Consider the following 24835-nt stretch of genomic DNA (forward strand, 5'->3'; position numbering starts at 1 on the left):
GTTGGTGAGCACAGTGGGAAAGGGGGCTGAGCACGGGGCGCAGCCGGGTAGCACCCGTGTCAGGCTCCCGGCTGCGACCCGTGCTCAGTAGTAGAAAAGGGGTATTAGTCACTACTGCCCTGACACCGAGCAGTCATGTGACTCACCTTAGTCACTACTGCCCTGACACCGAGCAGTCATGTGACTCACCTTAGTCACTACTGCCCTGACACCGAGCAGTCATGTGACTCACCTTAGTCACTACTGCCCTGACACCAAGCAGTCATGTGACTCACCTTAGTCACTAATGCCCTGACACCGAGCAGTCATGTGACTGTCCCCCCTCCTATAACCGAGGCTTTGTATTACACCGTATTCTCTTTATAGTTTCATGTGTCAGAAGGTGACACAATGGCCTGATTCCAATTCGGACGCAGCCGATGCAAGACCAGCAAAAGATGCAGTTGCAGATGGGTCAGACTCAGAATGAGCCCCAATAGTATATGGCAGAGATAAATCTAATGCTTCACTTTCTGGAAATCCAGTATTGTGGACCTAGAAGACAGGAGGACTCCTCCCCCTGACTCCAAAACAGCAACCGGAATTCAATCAATGGCCGCCATTTATCAACCAGCTTAAAGTGAAGTGGTAAATACCGTTTTCACTCGCTGTGGTATAGTGGCATCGCGCTCTACTATTTATGAAGTGTATTTGCCGCGTCAGCGCTGATGTTTATCTTACATCAGCGCTGACGAATGAACGGTGTCCCCGGATTGGCCTCCTACCGCCCATGCGACGGTTTATGCTAATTCCTGGCACATGCGCGGTAGTAATTTCAGGACACGGCGGCCATCACTGAGAGAACTCCTCAGGCTGTCTCTATAGCAACCCGGCAGGCGTGATGCTGGTCTTGTTCTGCTTTACATTTTTTTAGCTTAGCACAAGCGATCGCTGCCCTGCTAAGCTAGAATACTCTCCCCCATAGGCGTGCACAAGCGATCGCAGTCCTGCTAAGCTAGAATACACTCCCCCATAGGCGTGCGCTAGTTGATCGCAGCAGCAGCAAAAAGTTGCTGGCTGCGATCAACTCGGAATGACCACCTTAATGCGACCAGATGTACAGTAGCTAAATGTTGGCGAAATCCTGCACCCCCATTGATATACATGGTGCTGGCCAAAATCTGGTTTATATCTACAATGGAGAAGATTACTCAATCATTACATGATAGAGCTATTAAATTTGATAGGATTTGGGAACCCTGGTTCACGCATAAGAAAACCTTTCTCCCTAAGGGGGTCATTCCGAGTTGATTGCACATAGCAACTTTTTGCTGCTCGTGTGATCAACTAGACGGGTGGTCTTCAGTATGCCGGCTATCGGGATCCCGGCGCACAGTATACCGGCGCCGGAATCCCGACAGTCGGCATACCGACACTTATTCTCCCTCGTGGGGGTCCACGACCCCCCTGGGGGGAGAATAAAATAGCGTGGCGTGCGTAGTGTGCCACCGTGCCTGCAGCGTGGCGAGCGCAGCGAGCCCGCAAGGGGCTCATTTGCGCTCGCCACACTGTCGGTATGCTGGCGGTCGGGCTCCCGGCGCCGGTATGCTGGTCGCCGGGAGCCCGACCGCCGGCATACCATACTACACCCCAACTAGACGCCGCCTATGGGGGAGTGTATTTCTGCGATCGCTTGTGCACCCCTGCTATGCAAAAAAAGTTTCCTGTAAAAGAAGACCAGGATAATAGTTACTTACCCTGTGCGATCGATCCAGCGTTGCACGTCCCAGAATTTACGTCAGACACCCGCCCTCCAAACGCCTGGATGCGCCTGCGTTGGGACTCACCACTCCCCGAAAACGGTGAGTTGCCGCCCGGTTCCGCCTTCCTCCTGTCAATCTTCTTGTGGTCGCCGCTGCGACTGCTTTCTTCGTTTCGCGGCGTCGCTGCCTGTTGCCGGCTGTCGCCGGTCAACGACGCGCATGCACAATGCGGGCGCCGCACATGCGCAGTTCCGACCCGATGGCACGGCTGCGAGGAAGTGCAGCGTGTGCGATCGGGTCGGAATGAGCCCCTAAGATTTGACTACTAACCTGTATAGCGTGGTTTGGGTTATACCCGCGGAAGATTCTCTTACTGGTTTATTTTTCGGTGGGTTTAACTGTGATTCTGTTCAGTTCATCTGAATGAGATCTTACTTGGGTCAATGTTATTAAATCCTTCATTTGCAAAATGTGTGTTATGTGTTTATATTATGCTGGCCAGTTAATCTGGTTCTTCATGGTCCCCCCCCGCCCTCTTTTTCTTTTCCTGCTTTTTTTGTTTTTTTCTTCTTCGTCTTCTGCCTCTTTCCTATTTCTAATCTTCAGTTATTCGACCCGTCAGGGTTTGTATATAAAAAATGGTTGCATGTTATTTACTCGATGCACATTTTTTGTTATTCTGTACCCAGTCTTTGGGTCTCTGTTCTGATATGTTGGCTGTATCAAAGCTTGAGTGTTTGTACTTGCACATTCGATGTCTTCCAGTAAAAATTAATTATAAAAAAAAAAACACAACGCAAGAAAAGGTAATCTAATGGGCGAATTATAGGAGTCACATGGGCACAGCAGCGAATGTGACTGCGTTCTCAGACACAAATACAAAGCACGTGACGGTGCGCCAATGGTGGAGTGATTAGAACCAGTGGTGGAGTTACATTATTGATGGGCATTGAAAGTTGGCGTCTCAGGGTTAGCATAATCCAGCACACACTAGTACACAAGCGGGTGGGTGAAATTAGCATTTGCATATTACCGCCAAATAATTGCAGCCGTCCATGCATTAGCATCCACCTGTGTATCATGCCCCGAGTGATGATAAACCCTAATTATAATTATCACACATATAACTGTGTCCACCTGGCTTTAAGACAGCAAAAAACAGATTGCACGGTCTCGGGTCTTTGCTAATCCTCTATAACGGCTGCACAATGGTGAAAGACTATGGGCTCATGTCTGCAACAGCTGTCACCTTCAGTGTCACACGTCAGGATGGTCGACGCGGGGGCAGTGAGGGGCCCGGCCCCAGAATGCCGAGACCTGGCGGCAGGGACGGGTGGGGTCTACATGGCTCCATGGAAATGGGGTTTCAACAGAGGGGAAGACACATTTGCCTGATACAAGGACAAGTGTACGGCGGTGCAGACATATAACACTGACATGAAATGACACGATTACCCATGATGTCCCCATATACAAATCATTCTATCACCAGTGCTGGCTTTGCAAATGACAATTTATGAGAGAAGAAAGAGGAACAGAGTATGTAAATAGGAGGCTCCTATATATAATAAAGGACTGTGCCAATACGTTGTCATGTTTTATTTCGTGAGCTGTCAGTAAATTTACTGAGAACCGGCAACTCTACCAATCAGAGCTGCCAAGCTGTTTACTGTGTCTAAACCATCAACAGGTGGCAATAAAATAGAACAGGGCCACATGTAACACACACACACACACACACACGTGTGCCCTAGGGCCCTCATTCTGAGTTGTTCGCTCGCTAGCTGCTTTTAGCAGCTTTGCACACGCTAAGCCGCCGCCTACTGGGAGTGAATCTTAGCTTTGCAGAATTGCGAACGAAAGATTAGCAGAATTGCGAATAGAATAGCGATTAGAAATTTCTTTGCAGTTTCTGAGTAGCTCGAGACTTACTCTTCCAGTGCGATCAGTTCAGTCCCTTTCGTTCCTGGTTTGACGTCACAAACACACCCAGCGTTCGTCCAGACACTCCCCCGTTTCTCCAGCCACTCCCGCGTTTTTCCCTGACACGCCTGCGTTTTTTCGCACACACCCACAAAACGGCCAGTTTCCGCCCAGAAACCCACTTCCTGTCAATCTCACTCCGATCACCAGAACGAAGAAATTTCTTCGTTAAGCTGTGAGTAAAATACCAAACTTCTTTGCAAATTTACTTGGCGCATGCGCACTGCGAACATTGCGCATGCGCAGTTTGCGACTTATTGCATCGATGCGAAGAAAAAGAACGAGCGAACAACTCGGAATGAGGGCCTATATTCCTTGGCTGTACAGTGCAGACAGGAGCCCCTCCAGGACGAGTGTGTACAGAACGCTGTTTGTGATCTGTTTGCCGTTGTCAGAGTCTGACCCAATAAGCGCTGTGTGAAGCAGAAGTAACGCGCTGCTATGGAAATAGTGCTCTCTGCTTACTGCCAAACTTCACGTGCCATTAAATCACTTTCCTCTCTTCTTGCCAGATAAAGTGGAAGATTCCTGAATCCGCTCATTGTATCCCAGCAAAGTGATGACACTGAAGCGCAGTACAGACAAGAAAAGCAGAAACACACGTAGCAAGCATCTGCACTGTGGGGGTCATTCCAACCGGTTCGCACGCTGCGGTTCATCGCAGCGGTGCGAACGGGTCGCTTGTGCGCATGTGCGCCGGCTACAATGCGCACGCGCGTCGTTGCCCAGCGAGGCAACGACAAGAATAATACCTAGCAAAAATGGCAACTGCGGCACAGAAGAGGTTAACCATCATGCCATGGCGCCATTTTCAAACAGACCAATCAGGCTCCCATGAGCCGTAATCCGGTCCTGACTGCATCTCATATCTATATGCTGTATCTCATATCTGTATATAATATATATTATAAACTGCATCTCTTATATCTATATTATATACTGCTAATTCTATGTATATAATATATACTGCATCTCATATCTATATATTGTATACGGCATCTCTTATATCTATATTATATACTGCTAATTCTATGTATATAATATATACTGCATCTCATATCTATATGCTGTATCTCATATCTGTATATAATATATATTATAAACTGCATCTCTTATATCTATATTATATACTGCTAATTCTATGTATATAATATATACTGCAGCTCATATCTATATATTGTATACGGCATCTCTTATATCTATATTATATACTGCTAATTCTATGTATATAATATATACTGCATCTCATATCTATATATTGTATACGGCATCTCTTATATCTATATTATATACTGCTAATTCTATGTATATAATATATACTGCATCTCATATCTATATTATATACTGCTAATTCTATGTATATAACATATACTGCATCTCATATCTATATATTGTATATGGCATCTCTTATATCTATGTTATATACTGCTAATTATATGTATATAATATATACTGCATCTCATATCTATATATTGTATACGGCATCTCTTATATCTATGTTATATACTGCTAATTCTATGTATATCATATATACTGCATCTCATATCTATATATTGTATACGGCATCTCTTATATCTATGTTATATACTGCTAATTCTATGTATATAATATATACTGCATCTCATATCTATATATTGTATATGGCATCTCTTATATCTATGTTAGATACTGCTAATTCTATGTATATAATATATACTGCATCTCATATCTATATATTATGTATAGCACCTCATATCTATTTACTGTATACATCATCTCTTATATCTATGTTATATACTGCTATTCTATTATATGTATTACATGTACAGTATTACATGTACTACATCTCTCATATCTGTATATTATATACCGTATATCATATCTATATATTATGTATTGCCCCTCATATCTATATTAATACTGTATCCCATATCTATATATATTTGATACTGCATTTCATATCTATATAATATACTGTATTTCATATTTATATATTATATATTACATCTCACACCCATAGGTGTCGGAATGGGGGTGTCACAAAGGGGCAGCCTGCCGCACCCCCAAACATTTGAGATGCGCCAGTCAATGCTGTTGGGAGAGCGCCTCCATCACATAGTGTAAAGCCGGCAGGCACTAGGACCTGCTGCGGCCGTCACAGCAGGTGCGTCCTACATCTTGCGCTACTGCACATGTGCGGACATCCCGTGAGTCTATCTCCTCTGGCGTCCATTAGCCACAGATGCAGCCCAGGCTCCCGGGGCCCTGCTACAACTACAAGGGCTGTCTACTTATGCCGTACCACCAGCGCTTAGGTGCCCAGGTACCCTACTGCCCTCACAGGGCGCTAAGAGCCCAATGGTGCATTCTGCACCAGACGCAATACAATGCCCAGTAAACCTTGTACGCTCAAGGCTGCCACTCTGCATTACTACTGTTTAACCCCTGCCTCAGGTAGGTGGTGTGATGGGTTACTCTAGCTGAAAGGGGCGACCTTCAGAGATTTAGGGGCATCAAAATGATATTCCTCCCCCCTACCTACAAAAGTTCTGACGCCCCTGCCCATATCTACAGTATATATTATATACCGTAAACCTCCTAATATGCTGCTGACACTGATCATCTACGTGACCCTCCGGTTACTCAGGATGGCCGGGTTTCCATACAGCCACTGGCCTCTGCACGCCCAGAAAACGGTCTGACGCCCCCGTTTCCCGGAACACCGGCCATCGCCACCCCTTCCCCTGCATGCACAGATCTGACAACATCGGAGACGGTTTGCGGACATCTCTGAATCTGGACCACTATACAATGCATATGAGCCCCACTTCTGACATCATACTTACCTACACTCCCGTGGGTGCAGGAGATCCCCCAGACCCCCAGGAAAGTGTGTAGATCTCCCGCATCCTGGTCACTTCCTAGTGAAGTGGGCAGGACGGGGAGAATACAACTGGGAATCGTGGGTCCGTAGGGAAGGGGTTGGGCAATATGATGTAATTTGCTTCATTTTAGCCCAACCCCATCCCAAAGACCCGCAATGGAGGGGGCCCAGTGGTGTGAAAGGCCCCGCCCCCTGGACTGGTCATCTGCATATCTTCTCCAGGCTATACTAATTAAAATCCGGGCTAGGGAGGTCCAGGTGAGAGGCAAGTGTTGTGTGATGCAGTGAACTGTGTCATCCTGGCCATTGCCCCTACTGTGTAATGCCGTGGAGGAAGGGGACATGATGAGTAGCCGGACATCCTCACTATTCTTTGGTTTTAAAATGTAAAAATAATAATAACTAGCTGATGTGCCCGGTTTCAACTGAGCAAAGGTCTGCAGGGCGGAACATTTTACCCCTTTTCACCCCCTTAGGAGCCGAATTTGGAAAAACCCCTGCTTAGTGAGTGGCTGCAAATAACTGTCACAGTTTTCAGACCACCCAACAGGTCACATGTTCCAGGTCACCCAGCAGGTGCACAGGCAGAGTTCACCAACTGTCAACATTTTCCAGAGTACAATGGTGATGCACTGTAAAAGGCAGGCGTACTTTTTGCAACATTACTCCTAAACTAAGCAACAAATTGCAATGCCAATATAATTCTTCAAATCTACAGACCAAGGCGGTCATTCCGACCTGATCACACGCTAGCTATTTTTTGCAGCACTACGATCAGGTCAAAACTCGGCAAAACTGTGCATGTGTATGCACCGCAATGCGCAGGCGCGTCGTACGGGTACAAAGCGGATCGGTGCTGGGCGATGGATTTAACAAAGAATCCATTCACACGGCCGATCACAAGAAGATTGACAGGAAGAAAGCGTTTGTGGGTGTCAACTGACCGTTTTCAGGGACTGGTTGGAAAAACGCAGGCGTGACCAAGCGTTTGCAGGGCGGGTGTCTGACGTCAATTCCGGGACCGGACAGGCTGAAGTGATCGCAGCGGCTGAGTAAGTTCTGAGCTACTCACAAAACTGCACAAAACTTTTTTGTACCGCTCGGCTGCACATGCGTTCGCACACTTGCAAAGTGAAAATACACTCCCCCATAGGCGGCGACTATCTGATCGCAGCGCTGCAAAAAATAGCTAGCGTGCGATCAGGTTGGAATGACCCCCCAAGAGCTTTAATTATATGATGTATCCTGCTCAGACATATGTCACTCATAAAAGTTGTCCTTCGGCTGTTAGTATATAGGTAATAATTACAGAGGACAGTCTTTTCACCCAAGTTCCAGTACTAATTGATATTTAAGTGTTGGCAATAGTGGTTAGTCCAGGATGTACACCTCCTCTAAGAACTAAGTCGTGCATACAAAGTTTTTGCTTTGTGCAATCAGAAATAATACGTTGGCGCCGAAAGTCTGCAAGGATTACAAACTAATATGTGTTCCTTGGGCAGGTGAAATGATTGTCTCTGGCACTGAACTCTATTACTGCGGTCTGTGGTTAGTATGTCACTCTCCTTCATTCCTAGACACATGATGGAAAGTAGCTTTGATTGATTGCAGTATTAAGTTGGCTTCGTCAGACACGGCCCAAGTCAGTTATTGGAAAACATTATTAGCCAGGCAATGCTCCATTTATTACTTAATAACCTGATTTCTGAAGAGGAAGGCCGCTATCCCTTACCTGGCAGTATATAATCACTCACGGAAGCAGGCGGTACCCTCTACTTAATTATGTATGTGCATTTCAAGCCTGGCTGGCTCTACGAACAGTTCATAAACTGAGTGATCAATAACCGCAGTTCTGCTCCTTATAGCTCCATTGGATTAATCGCTTGAAATATGGTAAAATGCCAGCAGCCGTTCACGCTGGCAATCCTAATGAAGCACAGTACAATCTGGATCATCGCTAAGCACCATCTTTTAGCTAATTAATTTGTCAATAGGACTCACAAGCTCCCACAGTCCATTGCAGGAACTCCGCGATTAACCCTTTCCTGTACTTTACCTCTGCATTGTCCAATAGAACTCCCGTGCATTGCTGACGGTTCCATGATGCAGGTTTTTATATGTTTAGCTACATAGATTTTTGATTCATACTAAAAACAAATTAAGTCGGGCAACCCCCCCCCACACACACACACCCACACACCCCTCCCACCCCCCAAACCCCCCCCTCCTCCCCCACACACACACCTACCCGCCCTGCAAGAATCAGCCAGTGAGCCTGACGGAGATTACAAGGCAGGATGATACTTACCTGACTGGTCAGCGGATTAATCAGTGTGAGGGTCGGTGTATGCAGGCTGCGCACGTCTGAAGGCGTTTACGGATTTCCACTTCATCCTGCAGTGCATTAAAGCTGAACACATTTATCGTAAACCTACACCGCCTCAGACGTGGCTGGACTCTGTACTATCCATGAGACTTTCACCAAGGATGTTTTATTACTATTGTCACAACTGAGGGCCTGAGCTGACGGGAGGCAGCCTCAGTTGTAGGGGCTGAGATGTACCGGAACCTGGGAGGTTGTATCAGACCCCTGGACATGTAAGTAACATGAATAATAACTGCCCGAAGGCGTGACCACGACAACTTAGATAAAAGTCAATGATGTTTATTATGACAACTCCGCAACACAGCAGCAGTAAAAGAAAACGTAAAAGTCAGCAAAGAATAAATACAGTTCCTGGGTACTACAGGATGGCAGGAGCCACAGGGCACTGGTAGTGTGAGATAGTTCTTATGATCTTCTAGATGGAAAGTCCTTACCAGGCCCGACTGTAGCAATGGAGATAACCCAGGATTGTGCCAGCTGGTGTTCCAGGAAAAGCTGGGTTGCTGAAGGTAAAACAGCTGCTGTGGATACTGGCTGGAACCAGACTGTTGTTAGCACGGAGTGGATACTGGCTGGAACCAGTTAAATAATAAATTAACTTGGGAGCGATGAAATATGAACTGAAATGTAGAACTTGAGAGCGGAGAAATAATAATACCGGTGGAGAGTGGTAAAGTGTAGAAAGGACACCGGCCCTTTAAGGGAAGCTGTACTCTGCTGGAAGCTGAGCTGGAAGCAGGAAATGTTGTAGCTGGAAACAGATGAATCCACAATGGATTGGAGAGTCAGGCTACACCGCAGGTGGAATGCTGGTGCGGGTCTCTATGGTGGAAGTCTTGAGACAGGAGCTGGAACCTGGAAGACAATCACAGGAGAGAGACAAACAGGAACTAGGTTTGACAACCAAAGCACTGACGCCTTCCTTGCTCAGGCACAGTGTATTTATACCTGCAGCAAGGAAGGGATTGGCTAGGCAATTATGCAGATTAACAATACTGACAACAGATTGGAGGAAATGATCAGCTGACAGAATCCAAGATGGCTGCGCCCATGCAGACACTTGGAGGGAAGTTTGGTTTGTAATCCATGTGGTAATGAAAACAGTAATGGCGGCGCCGGCCACTGGAGACAGGAGACGCCAGGCTGACAAGTGCACATCCAACCACGCGGACACAGCGGAGGCCGCGGCTGACGTAATCGCCACTCTGACACTCTGCATGCAGAAGCTCAGGGACGGCGGCGGAGGCCGCGGGAGACGCCATGCCAGATGTAATAAGGCGTTACTGTGACAGCGTCTCAGAGAGACAGGAGAGGATGCAGGAATGTGAACATTAGGATAACAGATGGGATCCGGTCCTGGAGCGCTGAGCCAGCCTTAGGAGGCATCTGATGGGTAAGAAATGGCGTCCAGATACCCGGATCGTGACAGCACCCCCCCCTTTAGGAGTGGCCCCAGGACACTTCTTTGGCTTTTGAGGAAACTTGGAATGGAATCTCCGGACCAAGGCAGGAGCATGGACATCAGAAGCATTGGTCCATGAACGTTCCTCAGGACCATAACCCTTCCAGTCAATAAGATATTGTAGTTGACCGTAACGGTGACGTGAGTCCAGGATCTTGGCCACTTCATACTCAACGCCTCGTTGAGTTTGGACTTTCGGAGTTGGAGGAAGTGAGGAATGAAACCGATTCAAGATCAGCGGTTTCAACAGGGAAACATGGAATGTCCTGGGTATTTTTAAGAAGGGAGGCAACTGGAGTCTGTAAGCAACAGGATTGATGACTTGTTCAATCTTGAAAGGACCGATATAGCGAGGTGCAAACTTCATACTGGGAACTCTTAACCTCAAATTCTTCGTGGATAACCATACCCGATCACCCACCTTGAGAGCAGGAACTGCTCGACGCTTCTTATCCGCAAACTTCTTGTACCTGAACGATGCCTTGAGCAGAGCTGATCGTACGCTCTTCCAGATATTGGCAAACTGATGCAAGGTGATATCCACTGCGGGAACAGAAGTTGCTGGAAGCGGTTGGAACTCAGGAACTTTAGGGTGGAATCCAAAGTTAGTGAAGAATGGTGTTGAAGCAGATGAAGAATGATACTGGTTGTTATGACAGAACTCGGCCCAGGGAAGTAATTGAACCCAGTCATCTTGAGAGGAGGACACATAGATGCGGAGGAAGGCCTCCAAGTCCTGATTCACCCTCTCGGTTTGACCATTGGTCTGAGGATGGTAAGCCGTGGAAAACTTTAGCTTGACTTGGAGGACTTGACATAAACTTCGCCAGAATTTGGCTGTGAATTGAACTCCTCGATCTGAGATAATTTCTTCAGGAAGACCGTGGAGTCGGAAGATCTCTTGTATGAATACTTGAGCCAACTTGGAAGCTGACGGAAGACCGGTGAGAGGAATGAAGTGTGCCATCTTGGTGAACCGGTCAACTACCACCCAGATGGTATTGAACTTGTTGCACATGGGTAAGTCTGTAATGAAATCCATCGACAAGTGGGTCCATGGTCGACGGGGAACGGATAGTGGAACCAGTTGCCCCGCAGGCGACTGGCGGGATACTTTATGTTGGGCACACTTTGGGCAAGATGCAATAAACTCCAAGACGTCCTTTTTCAGAGTTGGCCACCAATAGGACCTAGAGATAAACTCCAGGGTTTTTTGGATACCTGTATGTCCGGCAAAACGGGAAGCATGGGCCCAATGCATGAGCTTCTTCCTTAGCATCGGCTTCACAAAACTTTTCCCTGATGGGGGCGTAGAGTCCATCCCTGCCGTGGAGAATGCCAACGGATTTATAATAGGATGCTTGTCTGAAGACTCTGACTCATTTTCTTGCTCCCATGAGCGGGAAAGGGCATCGGCCTTGCGATTCTGAGAGCCCGGACAGAACTGGAGTTTAAAGTCGAACCTGGAAAAGAAAAGTGCCCATCTGGCCTGACGAGGGTTGAGACATTGTGCGCCCTTCAGGTATAAAAGGTTCTTGTGGTCTGTAAGTATGGTGATTAAATGAGAAGCTCCCTCCAACAGATACCTCCACTCTTCTAGAGCGAGCATGATGGCTAGCAACTCCTGGTCGCCAATGGCATAGTTACGCTCAGCTGGGGAGAACTTCCGGGAGAAGAAACTGCAAGGATGTAAATGGCCATCTTTAGCCCTCTGAGATAACACCGCTCCTACTCCAACGGAGGAGGCATCCACCTCTAGGATGAAAGGAGAGTCGATGTCAGGCTGTTTCAGGACAGGCGCAGAGATGAACCTCTGTTTTAAAAGATGAAAAGCTTGCATGGCTTCTTCAGACCACTTGGACGGGTTAGCACCCTTCTTGGTGAAAGCAGTAATAGGCGCCACAATGGTGGAAAAGTCTCGTATAAACTTTCGGTAATAATTGGCGAACCCTAAGAACCTCTGGACCCCTTTGAGGGTTAAGGGTACCGGCCAATTCTGAATTGCTTGTAGTTTCTCAGGATCCATCTCTAGTCCGGAACCGGACACAATGTACCCTAGAAACGGAATGGACTTGACTTCAAAGACGCATTTTTCTAATTTGCAATAGAGATGATTGACACGGAGACGGGACAGAACCTCTTTAACCCAAAAACGATGTTCCTCTAAATCGTTGGCAAAAATGAGGATATCGTCTAGATAGACCACGACATGACGGTATAGAATGTCTCTGAAAATCTCATTGACAAAATGCTGGAAGACAGCTGGAGCATTGCTCAATCCGAAGGGCATGACGAGGTACTCATAATGTCCGTCACGGGTGTTAAAGGCGGTCTTCCACTCGTCACCCTCACGGATCCGGATGAGATTGTATGCACCTCGCAAGTCCAGCTTTGTAAAGATGGTAGCTCCGCTAACTCTGTCAAAGAGCTCAGTAATCAGGGGTAAAGGATAACGGTTCTTGATGGTAATGTCGTTCAAACCTCTGTAGTCGATGCACGGCCGCAGACCACCATCTTTTTTTTTTACAAAAAAGAAGCCTGCGCCGGCTGGGGAAGAAGAAGGTCGAATGAACCCCTTTGCTAGGTTCTCTTTAATGTATTCCTCCATAGAATGCGTCTCAGGCAGAGACAACGGATAAGTTCGGCCTCGAGGTGGAACCTTCCCTGGAACGAGATCAATCGGGCAGTCCCATTCTCTATGAGGAGGAAGGATATCAGCAGAAGCTTTACTGAACACATCCGTGAAATCTTGATATGGAGGAGGTGGAACATCAGACGACCTGGGGGAGGAAGAACAGACAGGCAATACTTTAAACAAACATGTCTCTGCACAGGAGGAACCCCATGCCAGGATTTGCGTAGTCGTCCAATCAATTGTAGGATTGTGAAGACGGAGCCATGGAAGGCCCAGGACCACAGGATGTGTGGCTCTTGGAATCACTAAAAGTGAAATAAGTTCGGAATGAAGAACTCCCACTCTCAGACGAACTGGTAGAGTCCTTAGAGCAATAACAGTATCAAAAATTTTACTGCCATCCACGGCAGTTAAGGAAAAGGAGGAAGGAAGTCTCTCGGTGGGTAGGGACCACCGTTTAACATAGGCTTCAGTAATAAAGTTCCCAGCTGCTCCGGAATCAAGGAGAGCAATGACGTTCCGATAACGTTGAGCAACTTGAAGCGAGACTGGGAGATTACAATCATGAGGAGATGGAGAGGAGATCATTACTCCTAGCCGGCCCTCTCCTGGGCGAGCTAGGGTTTGGAGTTTTCCCGGACGTTCGGGACAGGCATTGATGGTGTGAGACGGAGCTGCACAGTAAAGACAAAGAGACTCAGAGAGACGTCTTCGGCGCTCAGCAGGAGTTAAACGGGAACGGCCAATTTGCATGGGCTCATCTTTAGATGGTGACAGTTGACGAGGAGGAGGAGCAGAAGATTTTGGAGCAGATGATCTTCCACGCTCAGTTGCTCTCTCTCTGAAACGTAAATCAACTTTCGTGCAGAGTGAGATTAGCTCATCTAACTTAGAAGGTAAGTCTCTGGTAGCTAACTCATCTTTAATAAGCTCAGATAAGCCATGCCAGAATGCAGCATACAGGGCCTCGTCGTTCCATGCCAGTTCGGATGCCAGGATCTGGAACTGTATCAGATATTGTCCTACAGTACGTGACCCCTGGCGTAAACGGAGAATCTCGGATGAAACTGAGGTTACCCGGCCTGGCTCGTCGAAGATGCGCCTGAATGTTGACACGAATGCAGTGTAAGAAGATAGCAGGGTGTCGGACCTCTCCCATAACGGTGATGCCCAGTCAAGGGCGGAGCCACTGAGAAGAGAGATGATGTAGGCAATTTTTGTACGGTCACTGGGAAAATTGCCAGGTTGTAGCTCAAACTGAATCTCACACTGGTTGAGAAATCCCCTGCAGAATCTTGGAGATCCGTCAAATTTTGCTGGCGTTGGAAGATGAAGACGTGGAGCAGAAATGGGTAAGGTGGGTGGGGTTATAGCTGGAGTCACTGTGGTTGACGCACCAGATGCGCCTGATCCACGGAGAGTTGTCTGAATCCCATCCAGCCGAGTAGAGAGATCCTGGAGACAGCGGATGATGTGGCCCTGTGCAGCCTCCTGATGTTCTAGTCGGGCTGCCAGTTCTTGCATCGGCCTGGCCGCTTGATCCTGGTCTCCGGCTGGATTCATTAGGTCAGTGCTTACTGTCACAACTGAGGGCCTGAGCTGACGGGAGGCAGCCTCAGTTGTAGGGGCTGAGATGTACCGGAACCTGGGAGGTTGTATCAGACCCCTGGACATGTAAGTAACATGAATAATAACTGCCCGAAGGCGTGACCACGACAACTTAGATAAAAGTCAATGATGTTTATTATGACAACTCCGCAACACAGCAGCAGTAAAAGAAAACGTAAAAGTCAGCAAAGAATAAATACAGTTCCTGGGTACTACAGGATGGCAGGAGCCACAGGGCACTGGTAGTGTGAGATAGTTCTTATAATCTTCTAGATGGAAAGTCCTTACCAGGCCCGACTGTAGCAATGGAGATAACCCAGGATCGTGCCAGCTGGTGTTCCAGGAAAAGCTGGGTTGCTGAAGATAAAACAGCTGCTGTGGATACTGGCTGGAACCAGACTGTTGTTAGCACGGAGTGGATACTGGCTGGAACCAGTTAAATAATAAATGAACTTGGGAGCGATGAAATATGAACTGAAATGTAGAACTTGAGAGCGGAGAAATAATAATACCGGTGGAGAGTGGTAAAGTGTAGAAAGGACACCGGCCCTTTAAGGGAAGCTGTACTCTGCTGGAAGCTGAGCTGGAAGCAGGTAATGTTGTAGCTGGAAACAGATGAATCCACAATGGATTGGAGAGTCAGGCTACACCGCAGGTGGAATGCTGGTGCGGGTCTCTATGGTGGAAGTCTTGAGACAGGAGCTGGAACCTGGAAGACAATCACAGGAGAGAGACAAACAGGAACTAGGTTTGACAACCAAAGCACTGACGCCTTCCTTGCTCAGGCACAGTGTATTTATACCTGCAGCAAGGAAGGGATTGGCTAGGCAATTATGCAGATTAACAATACTGACAACAGATTGGAGGAAATGATCAGCTGACAGAATCCAAGATGGCTGCGCCCATGCAGACACTTGGAGGGAAGTTTGGTTTGTAATCCATGTGGTAATGAAAACAGTAATGGCGGCGCCGGCCACTGGAGACAGGAGACGCCAGGCTGACAAGTGCACATCCAACCACGCGGACACAGCGGAGGCCGCGGCTGACGTAATCGCCACTCTGACACTCTGCATGCAGAAGCTCAGGGACGGCGGCGGAGGCCGCGGGAGACGCCATGCCAGATGTAATAAGGCGTTACTGTGACAGCGTCTCAGAGAGACAGGAGAGGATGCAGGAATGTGAACATTAGGATAACAGATGGGATCCGGTCCTGGAGCGCTGAGCCAGCCTTAGGAGGCATCTGATGGGTAAGAAATGGCGTCCAGATACCCGGATCGTGACAACTATGTAGCGTAGACATGTTATACGTCGACATTTTAAGTGCGTCGACATGGTACAATTCAAAATTCTGGTGCTGGACTGTCATTATATAGTCATTGCAGATGCACTGACCACAGGGGTAATTTAGACCTGATCGTAGATGTGCTAAATTTAGCACATGTCAGACCCCCCCACACAGGTGCATTGGTGGCGATACTTTTGTACCCGGCGAGTAGCTCCTGCCAGCGCAGCTACCCGCCATGTCCTGGGTCGCAGCGGCTGTCGGACCGCGCCCCGCCAACAGTGTTCTACCGCCGTTGACGCGCCCCCTCCCGCCTCGCGACCACCTGTCAATCAGGCAGAGGCAATCGCAGCCCAGAGATGTTTTTAGCACCTCACTGGGCTCACAGCGTGCGCACTCCAGCGACGGCTTCAGACTGCTATCACCGCCGCAATCCAGTCTGAAATAGGTCCTACATCCCTTTGTAAATAATCCCCAGTACAGAAAACATATGAAACCATGTGCAGTAAGATATATAAAACCTTCTGACACCCCTGACAAAATGTACAGAATAAATTGGCAATTACCAGCAATTATTCCAATGATTACAATAGCTGCTATCAAGAAACAATCTCGTCTAAGAGAAGAAATTAAATTAAACGGACAGAGAAAAATCAATTTTCACTGGTTTAATGAAAGCAATCCGTATAATGTCTCCGAAGTGATTATGTACGGATTAATTTGATGGGCGCAACATTGCAATTTAATAACAAATCTAAAGAACTGATTCCCGCTAACAGTTGGAGGTTGTTACCTGTGACAAGATTTTATGGTCGTCCTCAAGGAGTTTCACTTTGGTCTCTAGTTGCCGGATGTAGTTGGAAGACGAATCTGGAAATACAGAAATGTGTCATGAAGTTTTTTTGTTCATAAACTACAGAAAACACCCTTTATTTATCTGGTTTAGTGACTCCCCAACAACAGAATAACAGTAGTTAGATAGTAAGGACAGAACTTGAAAGCTGGTGTTCCACAGGCCGATCAAGAACGGAACTGCACTAACCAATTAAGACATAAAGACATATGCCTACAGCTGAATGTTTATTCACCAGCTGCTAAGCTACAGCGCATCCATGTGTTACTGGGAGGTAGCAAGGACCAGTGAAGGCCTTTGTGAGAGCGGTTACAACACATGTGTACACAGTAACCACAAGCTATGGACAAATGCAGTCGTTGCAACCCTAGGTGGCCCAACTGCCACGTCCACCTGCGAGATAATTACAGCAGGATGACTTGCTTCTCAGAAACCTTGCGCTGGGGCAGTGGACGTTTTCCACCCTCAGGCCACCCTCTGCTTGTTAGTCAGAATTAGCCACGCCAGGAAACTTATGAACATGACTGGCTCATCCAGTGGGCACAATTACATTCAGTACCTCCAGTGGAAGCTCATTATACCCAGTAGGCAATTCCTGGCCCTCTTGATGGTGGGATTCTAGCACTCTGATTGGTGGACAGGGCCAACTTGGCCGATCTTTTGTTTCCTGCATCCAGGTGGTTTGCCCATATCTATGTATCCTTGCGTCACGGCGTTAACAGAACCTGGTTCTGCTTTGCTGGTTGAATCCTCTTTCCCCCCCAACCCAGGCCAAAAGCAGTTAGCGCTCCCCTGGCCTTGTTGTGTAGCATGCTGTATGGTAACTGGATTACGCCACCGGCAGCATACATCACTCTGAAGAGTTGGATCAAGTGGGATTCAGATTTGAGACAACACCACAAATAGAAGTAAAAGAATTGCCCCTTTAATATAATATCACCAGATGAATTGTCCTATCGGAAACGTGACACATTCTCATCTGACCTGCAATAACTTTCAACATTGAAACAAAACAGCATGTGTACTCTCCCAACAGCATGTGTACTCTCCCAACAGCATGTGTTGGGAGAGTATCACTGCAGACTCTCTGTAGGTCTTGGTACAGTAGGTGTGGACTTCCAATTTTAAATGGTAGAAAACCTGACTTGAAATGCTTTTTTTAGCAACTTGTGCTGGGGTTCCAAAATCACACGACATGCCGGCACCCCACATCTGACACGTGTCACAGTCTCGCTCAGGAGTCCTAATAGAAAGTATAATGCAGACCAGAAAATCTCCCTTATATGACTACCCTTGTTTTTAATACAGGTTGAGTATCCCATATCCAAATATCCCGAAATACAAAATATTCCGAAATACGGACTTTTTTGAGTGAGAGTGAGATAGTGAAACCTATGTTTTTTGATGGCTCAAATGTACACAAACTTTGTTTAATGCACAAAGTTATAAAAAATATTGGCCCTCATTCCGAGTTGTTCGCTCGGTATTTTTCATCGCATCGCAATGAAAATCCGCTTAGTACGCATGCGCAATGTTCGCACTGCGACTGCGCCAAGTAACTTTGCTATGTAGAAAGTAATTTTACTCACGGCTTTTTCATCGCTCCGGCGATCGTAATGTGATTGACAGGAAATGGGTGTTACTGGGCGGAAACACGGCGTTTCAGGGGCGTGTGGCTGAAAACGCTACCGTTTCCGGAAAAAACGCAGGAGTGGCCGGAGAAACGGTGGGAGTGCCTGGGCGAACGCTGGGTGTGTTTGTGACGTCAACCAGGAACGACAAGCACTGAACTGATCGCACAGGCAGAGTAAGTCTGAAGCTACTCTGAAACTGCTAAGTAGTTAGTAATCGCAATATTGCGAATACATCGGTCGCAATTTTAAGAAGCTAAGATTCACTCCCAGTAGGCGGCGGCTTAGCGTGTGTAACTATGCTAAATTCGCCTTGCGACCGATCAACTCGGAATGAGGGCCATTGTATTAAATGTCCTTCAGGCTGTGTGTATAAGGTGTATATGAAACATAAATGAATTGTGTGAATGTACACACACTTTGTTTAATGCACAAAGTTATAAAAAATATTGTCTAAAATTACCTTCAGGCTGTGTGTATAAGGTGTATACGTAACATAAATGCATTCTGTGCTTAGATTTAGGTCACATCACCATGATATCTCATTATGTTATGCAATTATTCCAAAATACGGAAAAATCTCATATCCAAAATACCTCTGGTCCCAAGCATTTTGGATAAGGGATACTCAACCTGTATGTGTTCTTGGCTACACAGATGATGCGGTAAAGAATAACCCCACTTAAGAGTTATGTTGCCTTATTAAAATCATTATGCTTAGTGCTAATTTGCTAGATTAACTCATTTTAGGGGAGATGTTCTAAAGGCCCATACACACTTGGCGATAAAATCGTGGCAGATATGCAGCACCCAGGTCACAAACTGTTTGAACCGCTTCCATCAGGCACACGCTACAGGTTTATTCCGCGCAGTCCACCAGATCCATTAAAAGCTTCTTCCCACTAGCTGTCCACCAGCTGAACAATATATAAAAAGTCTAACATGTATAATATGTCTAATATGTCGAGTCTATCATAGAGTTACAATGTGCAGTATCAACTCATACGGAAAAACCACTAATAGTGTCTGGCGCTAGTTAATATATAATTGCGGATGGGTGCACGTGTCCACAGTCACACCTACCCCGCACAGATAATTAAAATATAACTTGATAATATTATTGCTTCTTAAAACTCATGTAATCTATAAAGCAGCAAGAGGTATATTGGCTTGTGGATATAGCCAACACAATCCCACCTGATTAAAACCAGATGTAACCTTAAACAAACTCTATAACCCCTTGCGCTAATATACTTAATTTGAGGCAACAGGACATGAATGGACTCAATATAGTAGTTTTAAGATAGTTTTAATATCTATAAAATCAATCAAATAAGAACACAAAAAAATACATCACTAAACTGAAATAATTAGTATGCGCATATATATAAAACCCCAATACTAATTGAGCATAAGAGGTGGATCATATATCTAATAGTGACCACAGTAGGCTACTTAATACTCATAAAATTGATGATGTCCTTGCTTTTGTTCTCAAATAGGACAGTCCCATTAGATGTGCTTATAAATATTTAATTAATTAAATATCATATATTGTGGTATAAATGGAGCCTTTTTTACCAATTGATGAACTTATCCGGATGCTCATGAAAATCAGTCAGCTCATAATTGCCATGTCACAGGCTGTGTTTGAAAAATGACAGTTGGTAGCGGTTTGGATGGTAGTTTATCTCTCTCCTCTTTATCTCTCGCCAAGGCTTAGTACATCTGCCCCATTATTAGAAACATACCAGCAGTAGGTCGACGTGGCAAAGGTCGACACATGAAAATGTCTACATTAGTTTTTCACACTTTTTTCCCCTTTTTTTGAACTTTTTCTTACTTTACGATCCACGTGGACTAAGATTAGGTATAGTAACCTTTTCCATGTCGACATAATGATCGTGTCGACCAATAGTGGTCGACGTAATGACTGTCAACCTAGTTACTATCAACCCAACGATCCACTCCCAATTTATATGTAGGCAAGTGTGACACTGCCTCATTCTACTGATCAGTAAGATGATAACAATATTGTTACATATTACATTAACAGCTCAAGCAAAAAAAATGTACGTGAATATTCAATATTCCAATTATGCGAAAAATGTAATAAAAGCAGATATTAGACTTTTGCTATTTGATATTGTTTGGAAAGACGCAGTCATCAGAGTCAGCAGGAGTAGTGAATTCTGGAAAGAAAAGTGTTTAAACAAGCGCACAGTTGACTCCTGTAAATAATCCCTGTGTCTGGTCTGACTTCATTACAGGAGAAGAGGAGGAGGTGGTCAATGTTTATTTTATCAGCGAGGTCACTGGAACATATGCAGCACATGCAGGATTGGGGTAGCAGAGGGCAGTCATGGAATTTGAAACGTATGGAGACAATGTAGCACAAAGAATGAGAATACAGAGGTGCCACAACCAGTGCAGCAGAATACAGCCGGGGTGAGGTGTTCCCAGGTCTTGTGTTACATCTGTACACATTTACAGGCAAACACTTTTCTTTCTTTTTTTTGACACATTACGTTATACCAAAATTGCTCCAACAGCGAAGAGGTGAACGCGCACCTCAGAACACAATGGTTCTCACTATCTCTCTATTAGTAGGCACTTATTTTTGCAATATACCAGTGTTTGGAAGATAGCACATTTTTACTTAAATATCTCTTACTGACAGATGACAATTTTATCCCGACCGTCGAGATCCTAACCGGATCCCGTTAGGCGGGTAGGTCATCCATCTCTCCAAGCAGAGGAAGCAGTGGGGGCAGTTATTATTTGGTCATACCCAGTGCATATGGCGCTGTGTAAAAAGGAATGTGTCTTAGAAATGAAAGGACTTATCTCATATACAAAAGAGGACCTTTCTCCTGAGCTGTGTGGTAGGACATGGAATATCCCAGTGGAGAACTGGAGACCAGTCAATGATGAGAAATGGTATCATTTAATGGAGTGCACTGACAATAATTATGCATTGCCCTTTAATACTGACAAAATTGGAGTGTAATCTGTTGCAGAAACGTATGTCCTTACTAACTTGAAGAAGTGCTGAAGCAAGGCTGACATTTCAGAGACATAACTATGAGGTGAACCTAATCATTAACTAAAGAGCAAAGAAGACAGCAGCTTAATCATTACATATAAACTCACAAACACCGCCTAATCTATCCAGGGGTGAAGGGAGGAAGTAGGGTGCGGGTGCTGCTTACCCTGGGTTGCGCATGTCTCGGAGGAATGGTTGGGGAGCCTGGGGCAGCCTAGGAGGTGTGCAAGATGTCTTGGCGGCTCTCAATTTATCTATCAAACACCCCAGACACAAATGGCCGCACATTCTGACAACAGTCGTACCCCAAATACACATCTTTATTTTATACTGTAGATCATAGTCATCGGTAACACAAGTGTCAGGACTGTGAAGGTTTATGAACTATCTATGGTACCTTCCAATATTTAAAGGAAAAAAAAATAGGAACCAGTAACACCACCACAGTACAACCTTCCTGCCTCAGTGATGTCACTGGTTCCTAGTGAGCGGATAGACTGCACTCTCGGTGATGTCACTGATTCCTAGTGAATGGATAGGCTGCATTCTCAGTGATGTCAGTAGTTCCTGGTGAAGGGATAGGCTGCGATCTCAGTGATGTCACTGGTTCCTAGTGAGCGGATAGGCTGCATTCTCAGTGATGTCACTGGTTCCTAGTGAATGGATAGGCTGCACTCTCAGTGATGTCACTGGTTCCTAGTGAATGGATAGGCTGCATTCTCAGTGATGTCACTGGTTCCTAGTGACTGGATAGGCTGCACTCTCAGTGATGTCACTGGTTCCTAGTTCATGGATAGGTTGCATTCTCAGTGATGTCAGTGGTTCCTAGTGACTGGATAGGCTGCATTCTCAGTGATGTCACTGCAGAGGCAGAACTCTGGGAGGCAACGGATTCACCTGCCGCCGGGCTCCTGCTTTGAAGGGGGGCACCTCTCCTCCTGTTCCGTGTGTTCAGAGACATTAATCAATTAAGTTAATTGACAGCAGCCGGTATCTCTTCTGTAGCCGACTTCCCCACTAGTCACTACACCTTACAATCACACCCTCTTTATTATAGATACACTGGAAGCAGACACCTTACTGATGAAGCTATTTGCTCCTATAAAGGAAACATGAGAATTCTAACTATGTGAAGTTATTTCTCTGACAATTACACATAACTTCATATAGAATTCTCATACTTCCTATGCAAGAGCAGATATCTCCACCAGTAAGGTGCATGCTACCAGTGTAAAAGCTTGCGGGTACTAATCCTGGATATGACACTTGAAAATTAATTGTCAGAGAAATAATCAGCATTGTGAGCAGAGGCGTAACTAGGGTAGGGCGAGTGGGGCACGTGCCCTGGGCGTCTTGGCAGGCCCAGGAGAGGGGGGCGCCGGCGGCGGCCAGGGCATCATGCCCCACTCGCCCCCGTCACGCCGAAATGTGAGGGGAGGAGAGTGCAGCGTCTCTCCCTCCCCTCACCGCCGCTGCCAGCACTAGCAGCGCTGCCAGCAGAGCTGCGTGTGTCCGGTCTCCGGCGTTAGCCAATCAGAGCTTGCGGACTGGCTCCTGATTGGCTGCCGGTCCGCGAGCTCTGATTGGCTGGCGAACCGGCGCCACACAGCCGCCGGAGACCTGGAGCGGTGAGGGGAAGGAGAGGCGCTGCGCTGCACTCTCCTCCCCTCACATAGACACAACAGGCAGTGAGTGACCCGTGGGGGGGGGGGGGGGGACTCGGGGGAGCACAGTGGGGCATGTATCTGGCACAGTGGGGCATGTTTTTGGCACAGTGGGGCATGTAACTGGCACAATGGGGCATGTAACTGGCACAATGGGGCATGTAACTGGCACTGTGGGGCAATGTATCTGGCACTGTGGGGCAATGTATCTGGCACAGTGGGGCAATGTATCTGGCACTGTGGGGCATGTATCTGGCACTGTGGGGCAATGTATCTGGCACTGTGGGGCAATGTAACTGGCACTGTGGGGCAATGTATCTGGCACTGTGGGGCAATGTATCTGGCACTGTGGGGCAATGTAACTGGCACTGTGGGGCAATGTATCTGGCACTGTGGGGCATGTATCTGGCACTGTGGGGCAATGTAACTGACACTGTGGGGCAATGTATCTGGCAATGTAACTGGCACTGTGGGGCAATGTATCTGGCACTGTGGGGCATTGTATCTGGCACTGTGGGGCATTGTATCTGGCACTGTGGGGCATTGTATCTGGCACTGTGGGGCATTGTATCTGGCACTGTGGGGCAATGTAACTGGCACTGTGGGGCAATGTAACTGGCACTGTGGGCCATTTTCAGTGGCCACACCCCTTCTGGTGCGTGGCCACACCCCTTCTGGTGTGTGGCCACGCCCAAGGCGCGCGCACATGCTTCTTTCAGTGTTTGTTTTTTGTTTTTTTTGGGGGGGTGCCATTTTCCATCTTGCCCTGGGCTCCAAAAACCCTAGCTACGCCTCTGATTGTGAGTGACTGAGCAGATCTATGTAGTGTGTGGTTGGACCACTACATAGATCTGCCTAGTTGCAACGGGTTTTGTAGTAGCTTCATATAGTTAGAATTAGAGATGAGCGGCTACGGTTTTACTCGGATCTTAAAACGGCATCTTATTGGCTTACGGATGATATATAGGGGGGGGCACCAATATTTTTCTTGCCTCCGGGCAACTGGGACAAACTTACACCACTGTGTCACTGGTTCCTAGTGACTGGATAGGCTGCATTCTCAGTGATGTCACAGGACATATAAATATATATACGTATGCCAGTAAATGGTAAGGCACCTCTGAGTGATTGGCGTTCTCATCTTAAATGGACTTTATAAAACATACCTGTATGTGTGAGATCAGATATCACACCTTTCCTACTTTCGGCAGGGTAATATTTACATCTGTTCATCAATATCCACATCATACGTTTAGCATGATGGGACGGCTGGAATAATTCAGAGACGTAGAACATACACAGAAGCTGCGTCGTTGGATAAATTACTTGTTGGCAGAAGTGGTCACTCTACATTGTTTCGGAAGAAATCATTTCTCTTAAGCTTAAGTCTGTGTCTGTCCAATGAACAGTATGGCAAAATAATATATGATGCCAATAGAATGACCCCATGCTGACACTGTTACCCACGACCAGACTACAATATTTACCCCATACCGCTGTCACCTGACATAATTACCAGTCACACATTCCAGTACGATATAATTAACAATCCAGTGTCATAGTTTATATGTGTTTTACTATCTCATAACCTAAACTACTACTTGAACCTTAATGAAATCATACATTGCGCAGATCATATCACCCTAAGATTCAAATTACAGTCTAGATCAGTGTTTCCCA

General features: G+C 46.5%; 1 protein-coding gene across 2 annotated transcripts in view; it reads right to left on the reverse strand.

The window, feature by feature from the left end:
* CCDC85C (coiled-coil domain containing 85C) overlaps positions 1-24835 on the reverse strand; it is a 148642-nt gene that overhangs the window by 31678 nt on the left and 92129 nt on the right. For both annotated transcript variants that reach the window (XM_063948467.1, XM_063948466.1), the window contains exon 2: positions 16755-16831. In XM_063948467.1, coding sequence (XP_063804537.1) covers positions 16755-16831 — 77 coding nt within the window. The remainder of the gene's footprint in view (positions 1-16754; positions 16832-24835) is intronic.

Source organism: Pseudophryne corroboree, chromosome 12 (assembly GCF_028390025.1).
Source record: "Pseudophryne corroboree isolate aPseCor3 chromosome 12, aPseCor3.hap2, whole genome shotgun sequence".
Taxonomy (NCBI): Eukaryota; Metazoa; Chordata; class Amphibia; order Anura; family Myobatrachidae; genus Pseudophryne; species Pseudophryne corroboree.